At 41.6% G+C, this 17,278-nt stretch overlaps 1 protein-coding gene and 1 pseudogene across 1 annotated transcript in view; one reads left to right on the forward strand and one right to left on the reverse strand.

Moving 5' to 3' along the window:
• LOC110522804 (vesicular glutamate transporter 3-like) overlaps positions 1-17,278 on the reverse strand; it is a 37,318-nt gene that overhangs the window by 15,510 nt on the left and 4,530 nt on the right. Inside the window, exons 2-5 of the mRNA XM_021601245.3 lie at positions 14,108-14,360; positions 10,082-10,200; positions 2,116-2,230; positions 1,744-1,831 (exon numbers count right to left, since the gene is read on the reverse strand). Of these exons, the coding sequence (XP_021456920.1) occupies positions 1,744-1,831; positions 2,116-2,230; positions 10,082-10,200; positions 14,108-14,360 (575 nt within the window). The remainder of the gene's footprint in view (positions 1-1,743; positions 1,832-2,115; positions 2,231-10,081; positions 10,201-14,107; positions 14,361-17,278) is intronic.
• On the forward strand, positions 8,005-9,043 carry LOC149985507 (uncharacterized; annotated as a pseudogene).

Consider the following 17,278-nt stretch of genomic DNA (forward strand, 5'->3'; position numbering starts at 1 on the left):
TTTAGCATAGGTAGTTAGCTAGCTAGAGCTAGCATTCTACCTATGCTAAATCATCTTGCAGAATACCAAAAACTAGCTAGCTAATGTTAGCTTGCTAACTTAATTAACATCCACAGACTTTCCATGCCTTGACAGCTAACTTTATCTAGCTAGCTACCTACAGATGGCAAATAGCTAGCTAGCTGGGCTTGATCATGGTCTTATCTTCCCTGAACCTCGTTCCCAGGGTATCCATTACCAAGGTTATTAAATGAGACACACCCAGCATGTTAATGTTAGCTTGTGTCAACACACCTATGAATAGTTCCTTTTTAAAGTAAACACTAGCTAGCTTATTCGTTTTGGCAAACACCATAAGTATTATGCTAGCAGGATAACACAACAACTAGCTGGGTAGCTAGGCCTAGCTATAGGCTTAAACCCTAAAAAACATCTAATAATGTTAGCAGAGATATTGGAGGAAGTTTTCTGTACTGTCTCTGATGATAGTTAGCTAGTAGGCTAATTGTCTTTGCTATATTCCCATATACAGTAGCTACATTCTGTTTCTCTATGACACCTTTCCCATTGGGTCTCAGACTCCAGGATTGGAAAACACAGAAACATGAAAAAACAGACGTTGTCGATTTCCATTGTTACTTGTAATGTTAAAAAGGGGAGAAAAAGACAATCCCATTCTCTCCGAATTAGCTAGCTGGGTAGGTTGCTCAATATACTATACGCTGCAGATTTCAGTCACCACCACAAAAAAAAGTATGTTATTGAGTAGGCCTATATCTTTGTTTATTCTAGTTAATCAAATTATGAATCCAACAATAAAAAGCTGTACTATTTTATAGTCTTTTTACATGTTACAATAAAGTTGACTAAATTAGAAGCTCATCTTTTGGTTGTTTTGACTTGGTAATGAGTAGTAAGTATATATATGGTATATGGTTGACCTATATCTGATCTGTTTTTGTAAACTCAACCAAATTCACGCAGATTATACTCTTTTGGGGGGGGGGGGGGGGGGGGACTGCTAGCAATAATATTGTGTTGACAGGTAAGCCTGTTGAGCCTCCAACCTTTCTAATCTTGGACACCCAGCGCATCTGTCCATGAGAGATTGCCACGTTGTGACAGTTGTTACTAAATTGGATGCAACTGAGAAGAAATGAAACACAATATTTGTGAATTTAGTGGAAACTTGCCCATTTGTAACAAGCAAGGCAACAAGCATTTGTTGTTACAGATCTATCATTACTGACTGCAAATGCCACCAGTTACATGTTGTTATTACAGTGTAACTATGAGTTATCACAATTAACTACAATACTTGTTACAGTGTAATTACACATGTAATTACATTGTAATAAAGACCCCATAAAATGAAGCGTTACTACAACCTATCCCATCCCCATTTGACCACAATGCTAAACATTTCTGGACAGAGAACAATGAGACATATATTCAATGGCTCGATTGTGGTTATGGTTATAACAAAGGCAGGCAGGTTATTTTTGAATATCCATTCGATTGAATAAATTCATTTGATTTTTGCACTTTCACCTGTGATTTATTTTCACACATAATGTATTTTACAGGACAAAAAGATCCCACCATGTCGAACAAACAAATGATCTGTCGGTGTTTATAAAATTATGCCTTAAAATCTTGTTTCCATTACAGCTCACGTGTTTGTTTTTTTATACGGTATGACTTTCCTCAAATAAAAACGTGGTTAGTGTTAATTTCACTTACCACAGAATGAGGTGGTGGCCAGACGACTTCTCTCTAGGGGAGGAGCCCATTTGGCCCACATCCCATGGCATGCTGGGTAGGTAACACCCTGTATAGGAAGCATTACAGGGCATCCTTATTCTGAATGGTCAAATAATCAACCTGAGTAAAGAGATACAGATATATATACACTACCAGTCAAATGTTCTGAATGGTGTGTCCATCTTTTGACTGGTACTGTATACGTGTCCCTGTACTGTATATGAGCTTTGTCAAATGTATCAGTCATTATGATGACTAACGTTGCCACCTTCAATTTGGCTACATTTAGTAGATTTGGTTTAAATTTGGCAATGAAAGTGTCAAAATCCAGCAACACTGAAGACGACGCACCTCCACCAAGCCTTGTAGGATGCGGACTAACATGACACAGCCGTAGTGCCTCCTGGCTGCTGACGGGATGAACATATTCAGTATGGACGTGAGGAAAATGGCCGCCCCAAACACTCTGGGGAAACATTACATTATAGTGTAACTAGGTTATAGACAACAATGGTGAGCAAAAATTACTACAAAGGGTAGCATTTTCCAATATTTGCATACAGGATCTTGTAGGATCTTAGTTTGAGCCAGCTTGTTACAGCAGGGAAATAATCATTCAGCAACAGGAAATGTACATTTTTTGTAGGGGTTGATAACTTTTTCAAAAGGGAAAGTCAAGTCTGACAAAGTGGAAACTTCAGAAACCAAAGTACAAAGTACAAATTTTAGATTTCCTGCATTGCAGAAAAGTTATCCTGCATCAGGGTGATAAAATTAAGATCCTACATCTGTACCCTCCCCTATGCACTTATTTGGACAGTGAAGCTAAAACTTTGAATTTGACGCTATACTCCAGCATTTTGGATTTGAGATCAAATGTTTAATAGGAGGCGACAGTTACAAAGGCAAAACGCAGTAACTATGCCAACAGTCAACACCAGCCATATGCAGGACCTGCAGAAGGAGCTACGTGAGCTAATGCAGAAATTTCTCAGCCACCACCATCCACTCTACAGAGTCCCACAAAAACCCAGGACCAAGCCAACAGCTGAATCAGAACACACCAACCAACCAACCCAACCAACCAACTAATGCACCAACCCAGCTGAGCCCCTCCATCTCACGACCTGTAATTACTCTCATCATTCCTGCCATCCTCTACAGACCTGACGAGAAACCAGATAATATATTAATTATGGAAAGTTTATACTAGAATAAACTTTTCCCAAATAAAAAGGTGGCAAAATTATTGCGCTTCACAACAGATAGAGCTATGAGGCTCTTGACTGTGGCCCAGCTTGGCTCCCCCAGCCCTATCATCATTAACACAGGGACTAATGACCTGCCTGCCCAACAGGAGAGGGTGGCCAAATCACTAAGGGGAGTGATAGAGAGGGCCTCCACCATCTCCCCCTTGCGAAGATTGTAATATCTACAGTAGACTGCTCCAGAGAGATTTCCACCCTGCCACCATCCAGAGGGTAAATGCCAGCATCTCTCGGGACTGTATGCTATGGCCCAACGTACACCTGGCCCACCATCCCACCCTCAGCCTGGTCTTTCTTTCCGACAATGTACACCTGTACAAAGAGACAGTCCCCACCTTCGCCAGGATGTTAAAGGATGTTGCTTTGGGTGGCCAGTTCAACTCACCCCACAGGAGCAGTAGACCAGCCACCAACTCCCTGAGACAAATCAGTTGCTCCTTTCGACCTGCATCCGTTGGCGCCTCACAGCGGCTGGAGAACAGCCAGCAACACTGCCCCCCACCCCCACCCTCCATCGCTTTTCTGCTCAGGAACTGCATGCAGATACACTGAGCTATTCACAAGCCGTACGCAGTCAAAGAGGCCCCACGCAGAGTTTGGAAGATCACAGGCCACACTACCCTCCACACACCCCTCTTTAATTCCCCCTACAACCTCCCTCCCATGCTACCAGACCAGGCCCGCCTCAGCACAGCTCAACCAGACCTGGCCCATCACAGCACAGCTCAATCAGACTCAACAAATAGCTGCAGATGACCCTATGCTTGTTAACTGTTATGGGAATAAGCTGAACACCCCCTCAGAATTTAAATATTGTAAGGGGCTTGGGCTAATGTACTGTACCTTAGTGTGTGATGTATGATAAAACAAATGTTTACACAATTGACATTTGTGTACAAGACTCGTGTCCTGACAATGGTTTTCTCGGAAACATGGTTAAATGGTTTGTCTCTGATAAATACATTTAAGTAAATTATTATATTGTATTTAGATGTGACAGATTACAGAAAGGGGGAGGAGTGTCCATATATGTAAAATCTAATTTCATGGCATCCCAACCTTAAAATAGTTCTGTTACTAGAATTTGAGCTCCTGGTTGTACAATGGTTCTCCCTTTAAAAGTTGGGTTTGGTGGGCTATGGGAGAGGTGACATGCCTCGCAAACATCCATTAATACTGTACATTTAAAGTCCCTGAACTCGGCAAGATTCTATTGTCCTGCTGATAGCCCATCAAGGGTGGATGGCTTCTAGCCCATCAAGGACATGTTGTTTGCAGAGTCCACAAATAGGAGTTGGAGTTCCAGAGCTTACAGATGTGCGTGGCATGGATTGTGACTCCATCTCGTTCCTCGCCTTCTTCAACGCATCATTCTCCACCTGACTCTCCGCCAATGCCGCCTGACTCTCCGCCAATGACGTGTGACTCTCCGCCAATGCCGCCTGACTCTCCGCCAATGACGCCTGACTCTCCACCAATGATGAGTGACTCTCCACCAATAGCACCTGGCTCTGGACCAATGCATCAGCTGATTAATTTAACAATCACGGATAAAGCTATTTAATTAAGGGTTTCAGTTAGGAAAATATGGTGCTGTACAACGGGACCGGTCGGGAGTAGTGTAGGCCTAAGCTATTAAGGGACTGCAAGTGAAGAGATTTCCAAATAAAAATCTTATTGATTTATCAAGACCATTCCCCATGTTCTGTGATTCAGTGATATTTATTCCTTATTGTCCTGCTGATAGTTGAAAAAACCATCAGAATTTTGAAATTGTATTTTTATCATTATTTTATTAATGAAAGCATAAATGCTGTACAGTAACAAAAGCATAAATACTTTACAGTATATGCTTGATCTGACATTTTGCAGTTGCATGAGGTTTGTAGTTAGAAATGTAAAACTTAAGAGTACTTATTTTCTCACACCTACAGTAGCTGAGCTATTAGACCAGGCTTACTTGACAGTTAGAAGTAAATGCGTATCTACGGATGGTGTTAAATCAGACTTCCTGTATATTACAAAAGGTGTTCCACAGGGGTCGATTTTGGATCCTGTACTTTTTACTGTTTACATTAGCCATGCTGGCTAAGTGTGCCTTGAATTCTAAATAAACCACAGACAGTGTCACCAGCAAAGCACCCCTACACCATAACACCTCCTCCTCCATGCTTCAAGGTGGGAAATACACATGCGGAGATCATCCGTTCACCCACACCACATCTCACAAAGACACAGTGGTTGGATCCAAAAATCTCTAATTTGAACACCAGACCAAAGGACAAATTTCCACTGATCTAATGTCCATTGCTCATGTTTCTTGGCCCAAGCAAGTTTCTTCTTATTATTGGTGTCCTTTAGTAGTGGTTTCTTTGCAGCAATTCGACCATGAAGGCCTGATTCACGCAGTCTCCTCTGAACAGTTGGTGTTGAGATGTGTCTGTTACTTGAACTCTGTAAAGCATTTATTTGGGCTGCAATTTCTGAAGCTGGTAACTCTAATGAACTTATCCTCTGCAGCAGAGGTAGTAACTCTGGGTCTTCCATTCCATGGACCTCATGAGAGCCAGTTTCATCATAGCACTTAATGGTTTTTGCGACTGCACTTGAAGATGCTTTCAAAGTTTTTGAAATAACCATATTGACTGACCTTCATGTCTTGAAGTAATGATGGACTGTCATTTCTCTTTTCTTATTTGAGCTGTTATTGCCATAATATGGACTTGGTCTTTTACCAAATAAGGCTATCTTCTGTATACACCCCTACCTAGTCACAATACAACTGATTGGCTCAAATGCATTAAGGAAAGAAATTCCACAAATTAACTTTTAAGAAGGCACATATGTTAATTGAAATGCATTCCAGGTGACTACCTCATGAAGCTGGTTGAGAGAATTGTTTGACAACCCTGTTTGTAAGCTTAACATTTATATCAAACTCAACCGTTTATCTTTTCCAGCGATGAAGACATGGATGTTCTGACCTTTATTTCCTTTGTTTTGTCATTTTTTAGTATGGTCAGAGCGTGAGTTGGGGTGGGCAGTCTATGTTTGTTTTTCTATGATTTTAGGGATTTCTATGTTTCGGCCTAGTATGGTTCTCAATCAGAGGCAGGTGTCATTAGTTGTCTCTGATTGAGAATCATACTTAGGTAGCCTGGGTTTCACTGTTTGTTTGTGGGTGATTGTCTATGTTAGTTGCTTGTGTCAGCACAGTTCTTATGATAGCGTCACGGTCGTTCTACTAAATGATGCATTCACACCACGCCGCGCTTTGGTTCCGCTTCTTACGACGATCGTGACAAAATGGGTAAACATTGAACGCCTTTCTCCTGAATGTTTTGGCATCCAGGTTAAAAAGGTGACTTTCTGACCACTTCTACCATAGGAAAACATGTATGGAATGTTGTTTAAAACAAAAGTGATGCTGTCAAAAAGTGAATGAATTGAAATGCATTTACCCTGGACACCTTCAAATGGGGGGACTAGATACATAGTGCATTCATTTCTAAACAGTAAAACATATGTATGAAAGTACCCTAAAATAAAAGGCGACATTCTGTACTGTCGCTTCATATAACACATTTGATCTCAAATCCAAAATGCTGGACACGCAAGGGAGTGTATGATACAGTAACAGCTACATACAGAATTATAAAATCTTAATGAACACTTGACATACAACAACCAGGTCAACAACAACCCACCACAATTACTGTCATGGCCTGTACTGCTGTAGATGTAAAGGTTAAAACCAGTCGCAGGTAAAAGAAAGTGAGCACCCAAGACTATCTTCTATTGACTCAACACCAATCATCAATGTCCCTGAAATAGTCAGTCCCTCCCAGGTCTTCCCTAGCCTCGACTCCAGATGTTCTAGATTTAGGAGAATATGGTGTGATCTCTGGCATTGCAAGAATGGGTCTCCTTCTGACAGCTCAAAATGACCAATCCAACATAACAATATGACAGTTCTAATACATCTGCCTTTGAGGGACAGACAGAGATCCCATACGATTCTGCTTCATCCCCATTGCGTTCTTCCTTCCTTCCACCCCTCCTTTTTCCAAAACAAAGTGTAAGTGACACTCGTAATATTCCAGTGGCTGGCGTCTCAGGGAGAAATCAGATGCAGGATCTTTCATTATTTACTCCGTCAGCGGCGTGTTCTCTTTTCCTGTGAAGATTTTATTACAGGACTACTATCAGCCCCATCAGAGCTGCACGCTCACCACACACACACACACGCACCACACACACCGGACGGCATTAACCCTTAACCTAACACACACACAAACACTGCATGCCTTTTTCACTTAGGTACCTGAAACCTTTCAGTTATAGCTCTAACGCCACACACTGACTACCAATGCCAAATATCCCGTCTTTCAGTTCTAATCCTCACCACACACATTGACTGACTGCATATTTCAGACACCCAATGTGTATGTTCCTGCACTTAGTTTTTTTTTTTTTTATTTACAATCGCTAGGACCCATTTCTCAATACTTAGGTCACTTTTTCAAAACTCTTCACACAGTGAGCATAACAGCAGTCTATGTGGGCTAAACTGTGGATCATTTGTCATTGCTTTGGCACAAAATGCGTTCAACGACTACATCTTTCAATTTTCATGAACTCTTTTCTCACTCAGACACAACCACCACCAACACTCTATGTACCTACAGGCCAATTTGCACATGTTTACATACTCTTTTCAAAACTGTTAAACTTAAGTTCAAAACCTAAAATAACACAAAATTGAATAAGACATAAATTTGCTACATTTCTACAGTAATACCGTGTTGAAATATATTCCAAATCTAAAAAATGAAATACTATCAAAACAATTTGACCAACCACAGCTGATTCCCATTGTAGCTGAACACCTACACAGGTGTTAGTCTTTCAATTACATTACCCTCTATACAAAGGGGACATCTTAGGAATAATGCTGTACTATATTGTAAACATGGACCCAGCCAGAGATAGAGAAGTGGCTGACAGAGGAAGAAGAGTGGCTGGGAGAGGGAGAGGAGTACGTACGCGTGGTGAAAGAAGACTGAGAGGAAGATCAAGAGCTGTCGTCTCAGATGAGATTAGGGCTACTATAATTGATCATGTAATAAATCATGGTCTATCAAGGAGAGAGGCTGGTCTAAGAGTGCAGCCAAATCTGCAACGCTCAACAGTGGCATCTATTCGGATACATTTCTGGCAAAACAACAGGTAAGATGTGCATTCCGCAAGGGCATCTGACTGAACTGCACATTACAGAAGTAAATTGAGCAAAGCCTCCAAATCTACTTGTGTGTAATTGTTTTTGTATTTCTGCTTAGGACCCAACCTTCTACAGGCGGGAGAGGTAGGATTTTCACTGCTGTGCAGGAAACTGCAATCGTTGATATGGTCATCAGAAACAATGGCATAAAACTCAGAGATTCGGGACGAGTGTTAGCAGACAATGAATGTAAGCATAACAAATATTTCTAGAGTCCTGAAACAACATCAAGTCAGGATGAAACAGTTGTACACTGTCCCCTTTGAGAGGGACTCTGAACGAGTCAAGCAACTCAGGAACCAATAAGTCCAGGTAAGATGACTATAAAATACAGAACTGGTTTTGAACAAAACCAAACAGGGCAGAGGCACACAATGGCATGTTTTAAGATATAATGTAAACTTCCGTCATAGCCTAACTCTTATGTTGCCTTGTGGATTATTTTTAGAGAGTCATGGAGATTGAAGCCATGCAAACACCCCACATATTCATCTTTGTGGATGAGGCTGGTTTCAACTTGGCCAAAACACGGCGGCGAGGAAGGAATGTGATTAGAAAAAGAACCACACTGGATGTCCTGGGCCAGAGGGGTGCCAACATCACAATGTGTACAGCAATATCCTCTGATGGATTCCTGTTACACAAACCGCTAATTGGGCCGTACAACACCAAGCATCTCATTTCATTCTTGGGTGACCTCTATGGAAGGTTGTGCCTCTATGGAAGGTGAGGAAAGGGTTGCAGTGAGGCGAAATCGTAATTTGTAATTGTATGGGACAATGTGGCATTTCACCACTCCTGTGCAGTCACAGAGTGGTTTGCAGCCCATCCCAGGATGGTGTCACTTTTCCTCCTTCCTTACTCTCTATTCCTCAACCCCATAGAGGAATTATTTTCCTCATGGAGGTGGAAGGTTTATGACCACCATCCACATGATCAAATGTCCCTCCTGGATGCAGTGAATGCTGGATGCCTGGACATATCTGCAGAAGATTACCAGGGATGGACCAGACATGCCAAAAGATTCTTTCCTAGGTGTATTGCCCAAGATGACATAAGATGTGACGTGGATGAGAACCTGTGGCCAAATGCATAAGACAGAGTTGACTAGTATTGCTACTGTATCTGTATTGGTAGATGGTGTATATACAAATTATTGTATTTTGGAATCACTCAATGCCATAAAATGACATAAAACATATTGAAGCGTATTGCATCATGTCTGATATGTTCCTGTAACATATACTGCAGTGAATTCTAAACAGTAGAGAGGTGTCATTCTTGTTTTGTAAAGAAAACATTGTGTTATGCTACCTGTTGTTAGTGTTGTTTAGGTAATTGTTTTATGAGTGACAATGTGTGCTTGTTGGGTGACAACCTTTGCTAGTGTTATGGAAGAACGAGTTGATTTGAGACATGTATGAAGTGTTTTGAATGTGAAATGAACTGCTGTGCCAAGCTGAAAGTTAGTTAGGAGAACTGTGTGAAGAGTTTTGAAAAAGTGACCTAAGTATTAAGAAATTGGTCCTAGCGATTGTAAAAAACCTTAACAGAGGTATGCATTCCAAACCTCCATTATCAATGGTCAATGATCTTGAGCCACCCCAGTCACCTATTTAACACTCTCTAGTCCACCCACAAACCAGTTCTATTAAAATACCTTCTATTTCTTGAATTTCCTGAGTTTTTCAGTATAGTAAACAGTGCCCATATTGGGACAGCCCCATGGTCACAAGGAGTGAGAGTGTTAGCAGTTGGAAGGTCTCACCTGTTGGCGGCCAGCTTGTTAGAGATGAAGCCTCCAGGGATCTGTGTGACGATGTAACCCCAGAAGAAGGAGCCATGGATCAGTCCCACAGTCTCTGGGTCCCAGTTGAATTGAGCGGGCTGGTGAAGAGGGATAATATAGGGTGTTTAACACAAGAAGCATTTGTGTATGTGTCCGGGGCTATTATGTTGCCCATTTACTAGGCATACTATGGAATTATATAATATTTTTACAAACTTTTTCCAAATTCAATCACTGTGGGCATTGATATCACTCTGTGGTGATGTCACTAAACTTGTCTTTCCACAGTAGTGCCCTCTCAGTACTGTTTTCGTGTTGAAAATGTTTGATGTTGTTTTCTCAAGTTAAACTACATATTTGTTCAATCTATATTCCATATAATCTTACAACAATTGCTGCCGTTACATCATTTCATTCCCTTGCCGTTATTGCAACATTGTAGACAATTCTGTTTCATTTTCATACCATAGGCCCATTTATTTAGGTTTGATATGGATGCAGTGTTCGGGACTCACGAACAACGCTACACTCATGAGGAAAGAGTTACTTCGTTTCGCTCAATAAATGTTTCCTTAGTTTAGAGTCTGTTTCCCATATCATTCTGTTTTGTTTCCGGACTTTTTGGTGACAATGCTATCAGTGCGCACCTGAGCATTCGCAAGTTTATTTCTGGGCTTCCCGCATTTGGTTAAGCCACTGAAGGCGCACGCGCATTATTCTCAAATCAAATCAAGTTGTATTGGTCACATACACATATTTAACAGATGTTATTGTGGGTGTAGTGAAATGCTTGTGTTCCTAGCTCCAACAGCGCAGTAATATCTAACAATTCACAACAATACACACAAATCTAAAAGTAAAATATTATAGTTAAGAAATATATAAATATTAGGACGAGCAATGGCGGAGTGGCATTGACTAGAATCTAGTAGATTACAGTATATACATATTAAATAAGTAAAACAGTATGTAAACATTATTAAAGTGACCAGTGCTCCATTATTAAAGTGATCAGTGATTCCATGTCTATGTACATAGGGCAGCAGCCTCTAAGGTGCAGGGTTGAGTAACCGTGTGGTAGCCGGCTAGTGACAGTAACTAAGTTCAGGCCAGGGTACTGGGTGGAGGCCTGCTAGTGATCTTTTTTTACTGTTTATCTACCGGTAATACGGTTCCTGCATGAACATGAAAGTTTATATTTTGACCAGATAACCATGTAGGATTTTGGTGAAATTGTGTTGACATTTTAAGACAGTTGTGTGCTGCAGAGGCTTCATGCCGCCATCAGGGGCCATAGGGGCATGTACCCCTTCAGATTTGCCCTGTAAAGAAATATAATAACATAAATAAAAATACAATATACTATTTATATATATATTTTTTTCTGTAATACTCCTAGCCACTTACAGTGTCGATTTTAGCATGTACATCTTGGTGGGATAAACTCCCAAAACATTTTTTAAATGCATGCCAGCAAAGCCACTACACGACGAAACACTAAACAATACACAAACTGTATTGTAACGGTGACCAGGGGCACAACTTTCCCTGGGACCTTCCACATTCTTAAATAAAAATGTTGTTCCCCACAGTTTTATCATTGGAATGTGATACAAAACGAGGCATTGGTGTCCTTTAGGACCATGCAGATGCCTCCGAGCGTTCGGGTAGGCTGTTTGGAGTGTTTATCTAACTGGATAAAAAATACATATATAATAAAATATACAATAAATGTACAATAAATGTCACATGCTGTTGTGCAAATGGAATAGACAACAAGTAGAAATTATAGGCAATTAGCAAGACACCCCCATTAAAGGAGTGGTTCTTGCAGTTGATAACCACAGACAACTTCTCAGTTCCTATACTTCCTGGCTGATGTTTTGGTCACTTTTGAATGCTAGCGGTGCTTTCACTCTAGTGGTAGCATGAGACGGAGTCTACAACCCACACAAGTGGCTCAGGTAGTGCAGCTCATCCAGGATGGCACATCAATGCGAGCTGTGGTAAGAAGGTTTGCTGTGTCTGTCAGCGCAGTGTCCAGAGCATGGAGGCGCTACCAGGAGACAGGCCAGTACATCAGGAGATGTGGAGGAGGCCGTAGGAGGGCAACAACCCAGCAGCAGGACTGCTACCTCCGCCTTTGTGCAGGAAGGAGCAGGTGGAGCACTGCCAGAGCCCTGCAAAATGACCTCCAGCAGGCTACAAATGTGCATGTGTCTGCTCAAACGGTCAGAAACAGACTCCATGAGGGTGGTATGAGGGCCCGACGTCCACAGGTGGGGGTTGTGCTTACAGCCCAACACCGTGCAGGACGTTTGGCATTTGCCAGAGAACACCAAGATTGGCAAATTTGCCACTGGCGCCCTGTGCTCTTCACAGATGAAAGCAGGTTCACACTGAGCACATGTGACAGACGTGACAGTCTGGAGACGCCATGGAGAACGTTCTGCTGCCTGCAACATCCTCCAGCATGACCGGTTTGGCAGTGGGTCAGTCATGGTGTGGGGTGGCATTTCTTTGGGGTGCTCCTCCATGTGCTCGCCAGAGGTAGCCTGACTGCCATTAGGTACCGAGATGAGATCCTCAGACCCCTTGTGAGACCATATGCTGGTGCGGTTGGCCCTGGGTTCCTCCTAATGCAAGACAATGACCTCATGTGGCTGGAGTGTGTCAGCAGTTCCTGCAAGAGGAAGGCATTGATGCTATGGACTGGCCCGCCCGTTCCCCAGACCTGAATCCAATTGAGCATATCTGGGACATCATGTCTCGCTCCATCCACCAACAGACTGCCCAGGAGTTGGCAGATGCTTTAGTCCAGGTCTGGGAGGAGATCTCTCAGGAGACCATCCGCCATCTCATCAGGAGCATGCCCAGGCGTTGTAGGGAGGTCATACAGGCATGTGGAGGCCACACACACTACTGAGCCTCATTTTGACTTGTTTGAAGGAAATTACATCAAAGTTGGATCAGCCTGTAGTGTGGTTTTCCACTTTAATTTTGAGGGTGACTCCAAATCCAGACCTCCATGGGTTGATAAATTTGATTTCCATTGATCATTTTTGTGTGATTTTGTTGTCAGCACATTCAACTATGTAAAGAAAAAAGTATTTAATAAGAATATTTCATTCATTCAGATCTAGGATGTGTTATTTTAGTGTTCCCTTTATTTTTTTGAGCAGTGTATATACAGTGGGGCAAAAAAGTATTTAGTCGGCCACCAATTGTGCAAGTTCTCCCACTTAAAAAGATGAGAGAGGCCTGTAATTTTCATCATAGGTACACTTTAACTATGACAGACAAAATGAGAAAAAAATCCAGAAAATCACATTGTAGGATTTTTAATGAATTTATTTGCAAATTATGGTGGAAAATAAGTATGCATGGAAAATACGTTGCAAACTTTCATTCATAGGCAAGGTCATGATGGGTATAGGGAAATCATGTTGTAGCCAAAACCTTTCGATGTTACACTGAGCTGGGTGAATGGAATATGAATGACAGTCATCGAATATGCTATAATAGAATAAGGCCATGCTCATAAAAAAAAAAATTGTTCTCCCTCATCTTAGACAGCACCGACTGCCACTGCTGGGCATGCATATTTCTCTCCCTGTACGGCACGTGCAATTTGAATGCACCTTGAGATTAAGATTGTTTTCTCGCATTGATGGGACAGGCTGAACAGTTGAATAGTTAAATTATTCTACTATGAGGATGTCTGATTTGGCTGAAGCTTACTCGTGTTATTGTCTGTGGAAAATGAAATGTGGACAACAATTTGTCATAATTCAAATAACCAAAGCAGGTACCAGGTCTCAGCTACGTCTGGCTCTCATTTGGATCATAGGTGCCGACCGACTCAATTTGACCCCTGCCTCTACCTGCCTACCTCCTGCTGCTTCATTGCCCTAACGACTGCTACAAAGTTTTACACACTCCATAATGCACACCTCAATCTATGGAGTCTTGTTTATGTCAGTGAGATATTTCTTTCTCTCTCACCTGGAGTACAGGTGTCCCATTGATGTAGACCGTGTTGTTGTTGACCATCTCCACGATGGCCACCCCCAGGTTGCAGCGGATGCCAAAGGAGATGCAGAAACCCAGTCCACTGAGGATGGCGATGATGTAGCGCTTGGGCAGGCCGCAGCACCCGCAATCAAACAGAGGGGCACTGTGGCGAGGGGTCACCTGTTCCGCGTCCTCTGTCAGCTCCATCTGGTCCTCCTCGTCCGCATTGGTGCCATCGATTTTCCTGTAACACAAAACATGCAAGTTGAGACAGATACCCAGCAAACAGTAAATTTTCCTACAATGTTGAACAGGAGAACATTGGTAAGTGTTTAATTGGTGACATTGTTATACTACACTACATAGTCCTAATACTCTTAGAAAAAAAGGTTTCAAAAGGTTTCTTCGGCTGTCCCCATAGGAGAACCCTTTTGGTTCGAGGTAGAACCCTTTTTGTTTTCAGAACCCTTTTGGGTTCCATGTAGAACCTTCTGTGGAAAACTTTCTCATGGAACCCAAAAATCTTCTACCTTGAACCTCAAATAGTTATTCAAAGGGTTATCCTATGGGGACAGCTGAGGAAAACTCTTATGTTCTAGATAGCACCTTTTTTTCGAAGAGTGTACAGCAAATAAGTATTGTGTATACAAGAATGATGTATACCTAATTCCCTTGAATGACACTTAATGTTAAATATACTATGATATTTAAAACAGTCTTTAAAAGACACAAAGACCATTCCTGATCTTACCCTTTATGTCTTCAATGCTATTATTATATATTTTTTTAAACTGAGGAAGGAACTACTTTCATCTGGCCGCCTCAGATCTCTACCTGAGTTCCTCTCTCTGGGCAGAATTGATAATGGTGTTCAAGGGGTCTGCATTTTATCATGTATTTGGTCTCTCTTGCACATACTGTACATCCATTGTTAGTAAACGGCATGTCCTAACTATACAGTGCCTTGCGAAAGTATTCGGCCCCCTTGAACTTTGCGACCTTTTGCCACATTTCAGGCTTCAAACATAAAGATATAAAACTGTATTTTTTTGTGAAGAATCAACAACAAGTGGGACACAATCATGAAGTGGAACGACATTTATTGGATATTTCAAACTTTTTTAACAAATCAAAAACTGAAAAATTGGGCTTGCAAAATTATTCAGCCCCTTTACTTTCAGTGCAGCAAACTCTCTCCAGAAGTTCAGTGAGGATCTCTGAATGATCCAATGTTGACCTAAATGACTAATGATGATTAATACAATCCACCTGTGTGTAATCAAGTCTCTGTATAAATGCACCTGCACTGTGATAGTCTCAGAGGTCCGTTAAAAGCGCAGAGAGCATCATGAAGAACAAGGAACACACCAGGCAGGTCCGAGATACTGTTGTGAAGAAGTTTAAAGCCGGATTTGGATACAAAAAGATTTCCCAAGCTTTAAACATCCCAAGGAGCACTGTGCAAGCGATAATATTGAAATGGAAGGAGTATCAGACCACTGCAAATCTAACAAGACCTGGCCGTCCCTCTAAACTTTCAGCTCATACAAGGAGAAGACTGATCAGAGATGCAGCCAAGAGGCCCATGATCACTCTGGATGAACTGCAGAGATCTACAGCTGAGGTGGGAGACTCTGTCCATAGGACAACAATCAGTCGTATATTGCACAAATCTGGCCTTTATGGAAGAGTGGCAAGAAGAAAGACATTTCTTAAAGATATCCATAAAAAGTGTTGTTTAAATTTTGCCACAAGCCACCTGGGAGACACACCAAACATGTGGAAGAAGGTGCTCTGGTCAGATGAAACCAAAATTGAACTTTTTGGCAACAATGCAAAACGTTATGTTTGGCGTAAAAGCAACACAGCTGAACACACCATCCCCACTGTCAAACATGGTGGTGGCAGCATCATGGTTTGGGCCTGCTTTTCTTCAGCAGGGACAGGGAAGATGGTTAAAATTGATGGGAAGATGGATGGAGCCAAATACAGGACCATTCTGGAAGAAAACCTGATGGAGTCTGCAAAAGACCTGAGACTGGGATGGAGATTTGTCTTCCAACAAGACAATGATCCAAAACATAAAGCAAAATCTACAATGGAATGGTTCAAAAATAAACATATCCAGGTGTTAGAATGGCCGAGTCAAAGTCCAGACCTGAATCCAATCGAGAATCTGTGGAAAGAACTGAAAACTGCTGTTCACAAATGCTCTCCATCCAACCTCACTGAGCTCGAGCTGTTTTGCAAGGAGGAATGGAAAAAAATGTCAGTCTCTCGATGTGCAAAACTGATAGAGACATACCCCAAGCGACTTACAGCTGTAATCGCAGCAAAAGGTGACGCTACAAAGTATTAACTTAAGGGGGCTGAATAATTTTGCACGCCCAATTTTTCAGTTTTTGATTTGTTAAAAAAGTTTCAAATATCCAATAAATGTTGTTCCACTTCATGATTGTGTCCCACTTGTTGTTGATTCTTCACAAAAAAAATACAGTTTTATATCTTTATGTTTGAAGCCTGAAATGTGGCAAAAGGTCGCAAAGTTCAAGGGGGCCGAATACTTTCGCAAGGCACTGTATATACTATATGTTTTCAATCCATCGAATACGGACAGCTATAGTGATTCACAGGGGAATAAGGTCAGTATTTGAAGCGTTCTAACATTCATCACAAATGGATTGAATGTAAACAATATAAGTATTTTTGTGTTACATTGGTGTGTGGAGTTTGCTGAGCGCCACCCTCAGTGGGGTCGGGAAACAACCTGATGCATCTCGTTTTCAGGGGAAATGGAAAGAGAGCCTGTGACACGACTTCCACTTTTGGACGTTAACAAGGCAACACTCCACCTTAACTCCTCATCCACATTTACTTGATTGGTTGAAAAGTTTTTTTTCTCTCCAGGACCAGAAAGAAAGAAAGAAACAGGGCTCAGGTGTCTGCTGCATTAGGTTAGCAAAGCACAAATTCAATGGTTGACAGTGTAATAGATATCCTCAGCACTCCTCCAGGCAGCTAACAGACAGAGTGTTTGATAGACAGGTGGGCAAACAGTAGAGATTCTTGCAAACTCCTATCCATAAAACAACCTGAAAAAAAACATTTTTGGTGTAATTATATTTAAAATAATGGTTCTTTGCAGAACCTTACGAAAGGGTT

The sequence above is a fragment of the Oncorhynchus mykiss genome, chromosome 1 (genome assembly GCF_057628025.1).
Source record: "Oncorhynchus mykiss isolate SJ-2025 chromosome 1, ASM5762802v1, whole genome shotgun sequence".
NCBI lineage: Eukaryota > Metazoa > Chordata > Actinopteri > Salmoniformes > Salmonidae > Oncorhynchus > Oncorhynchus mykiss.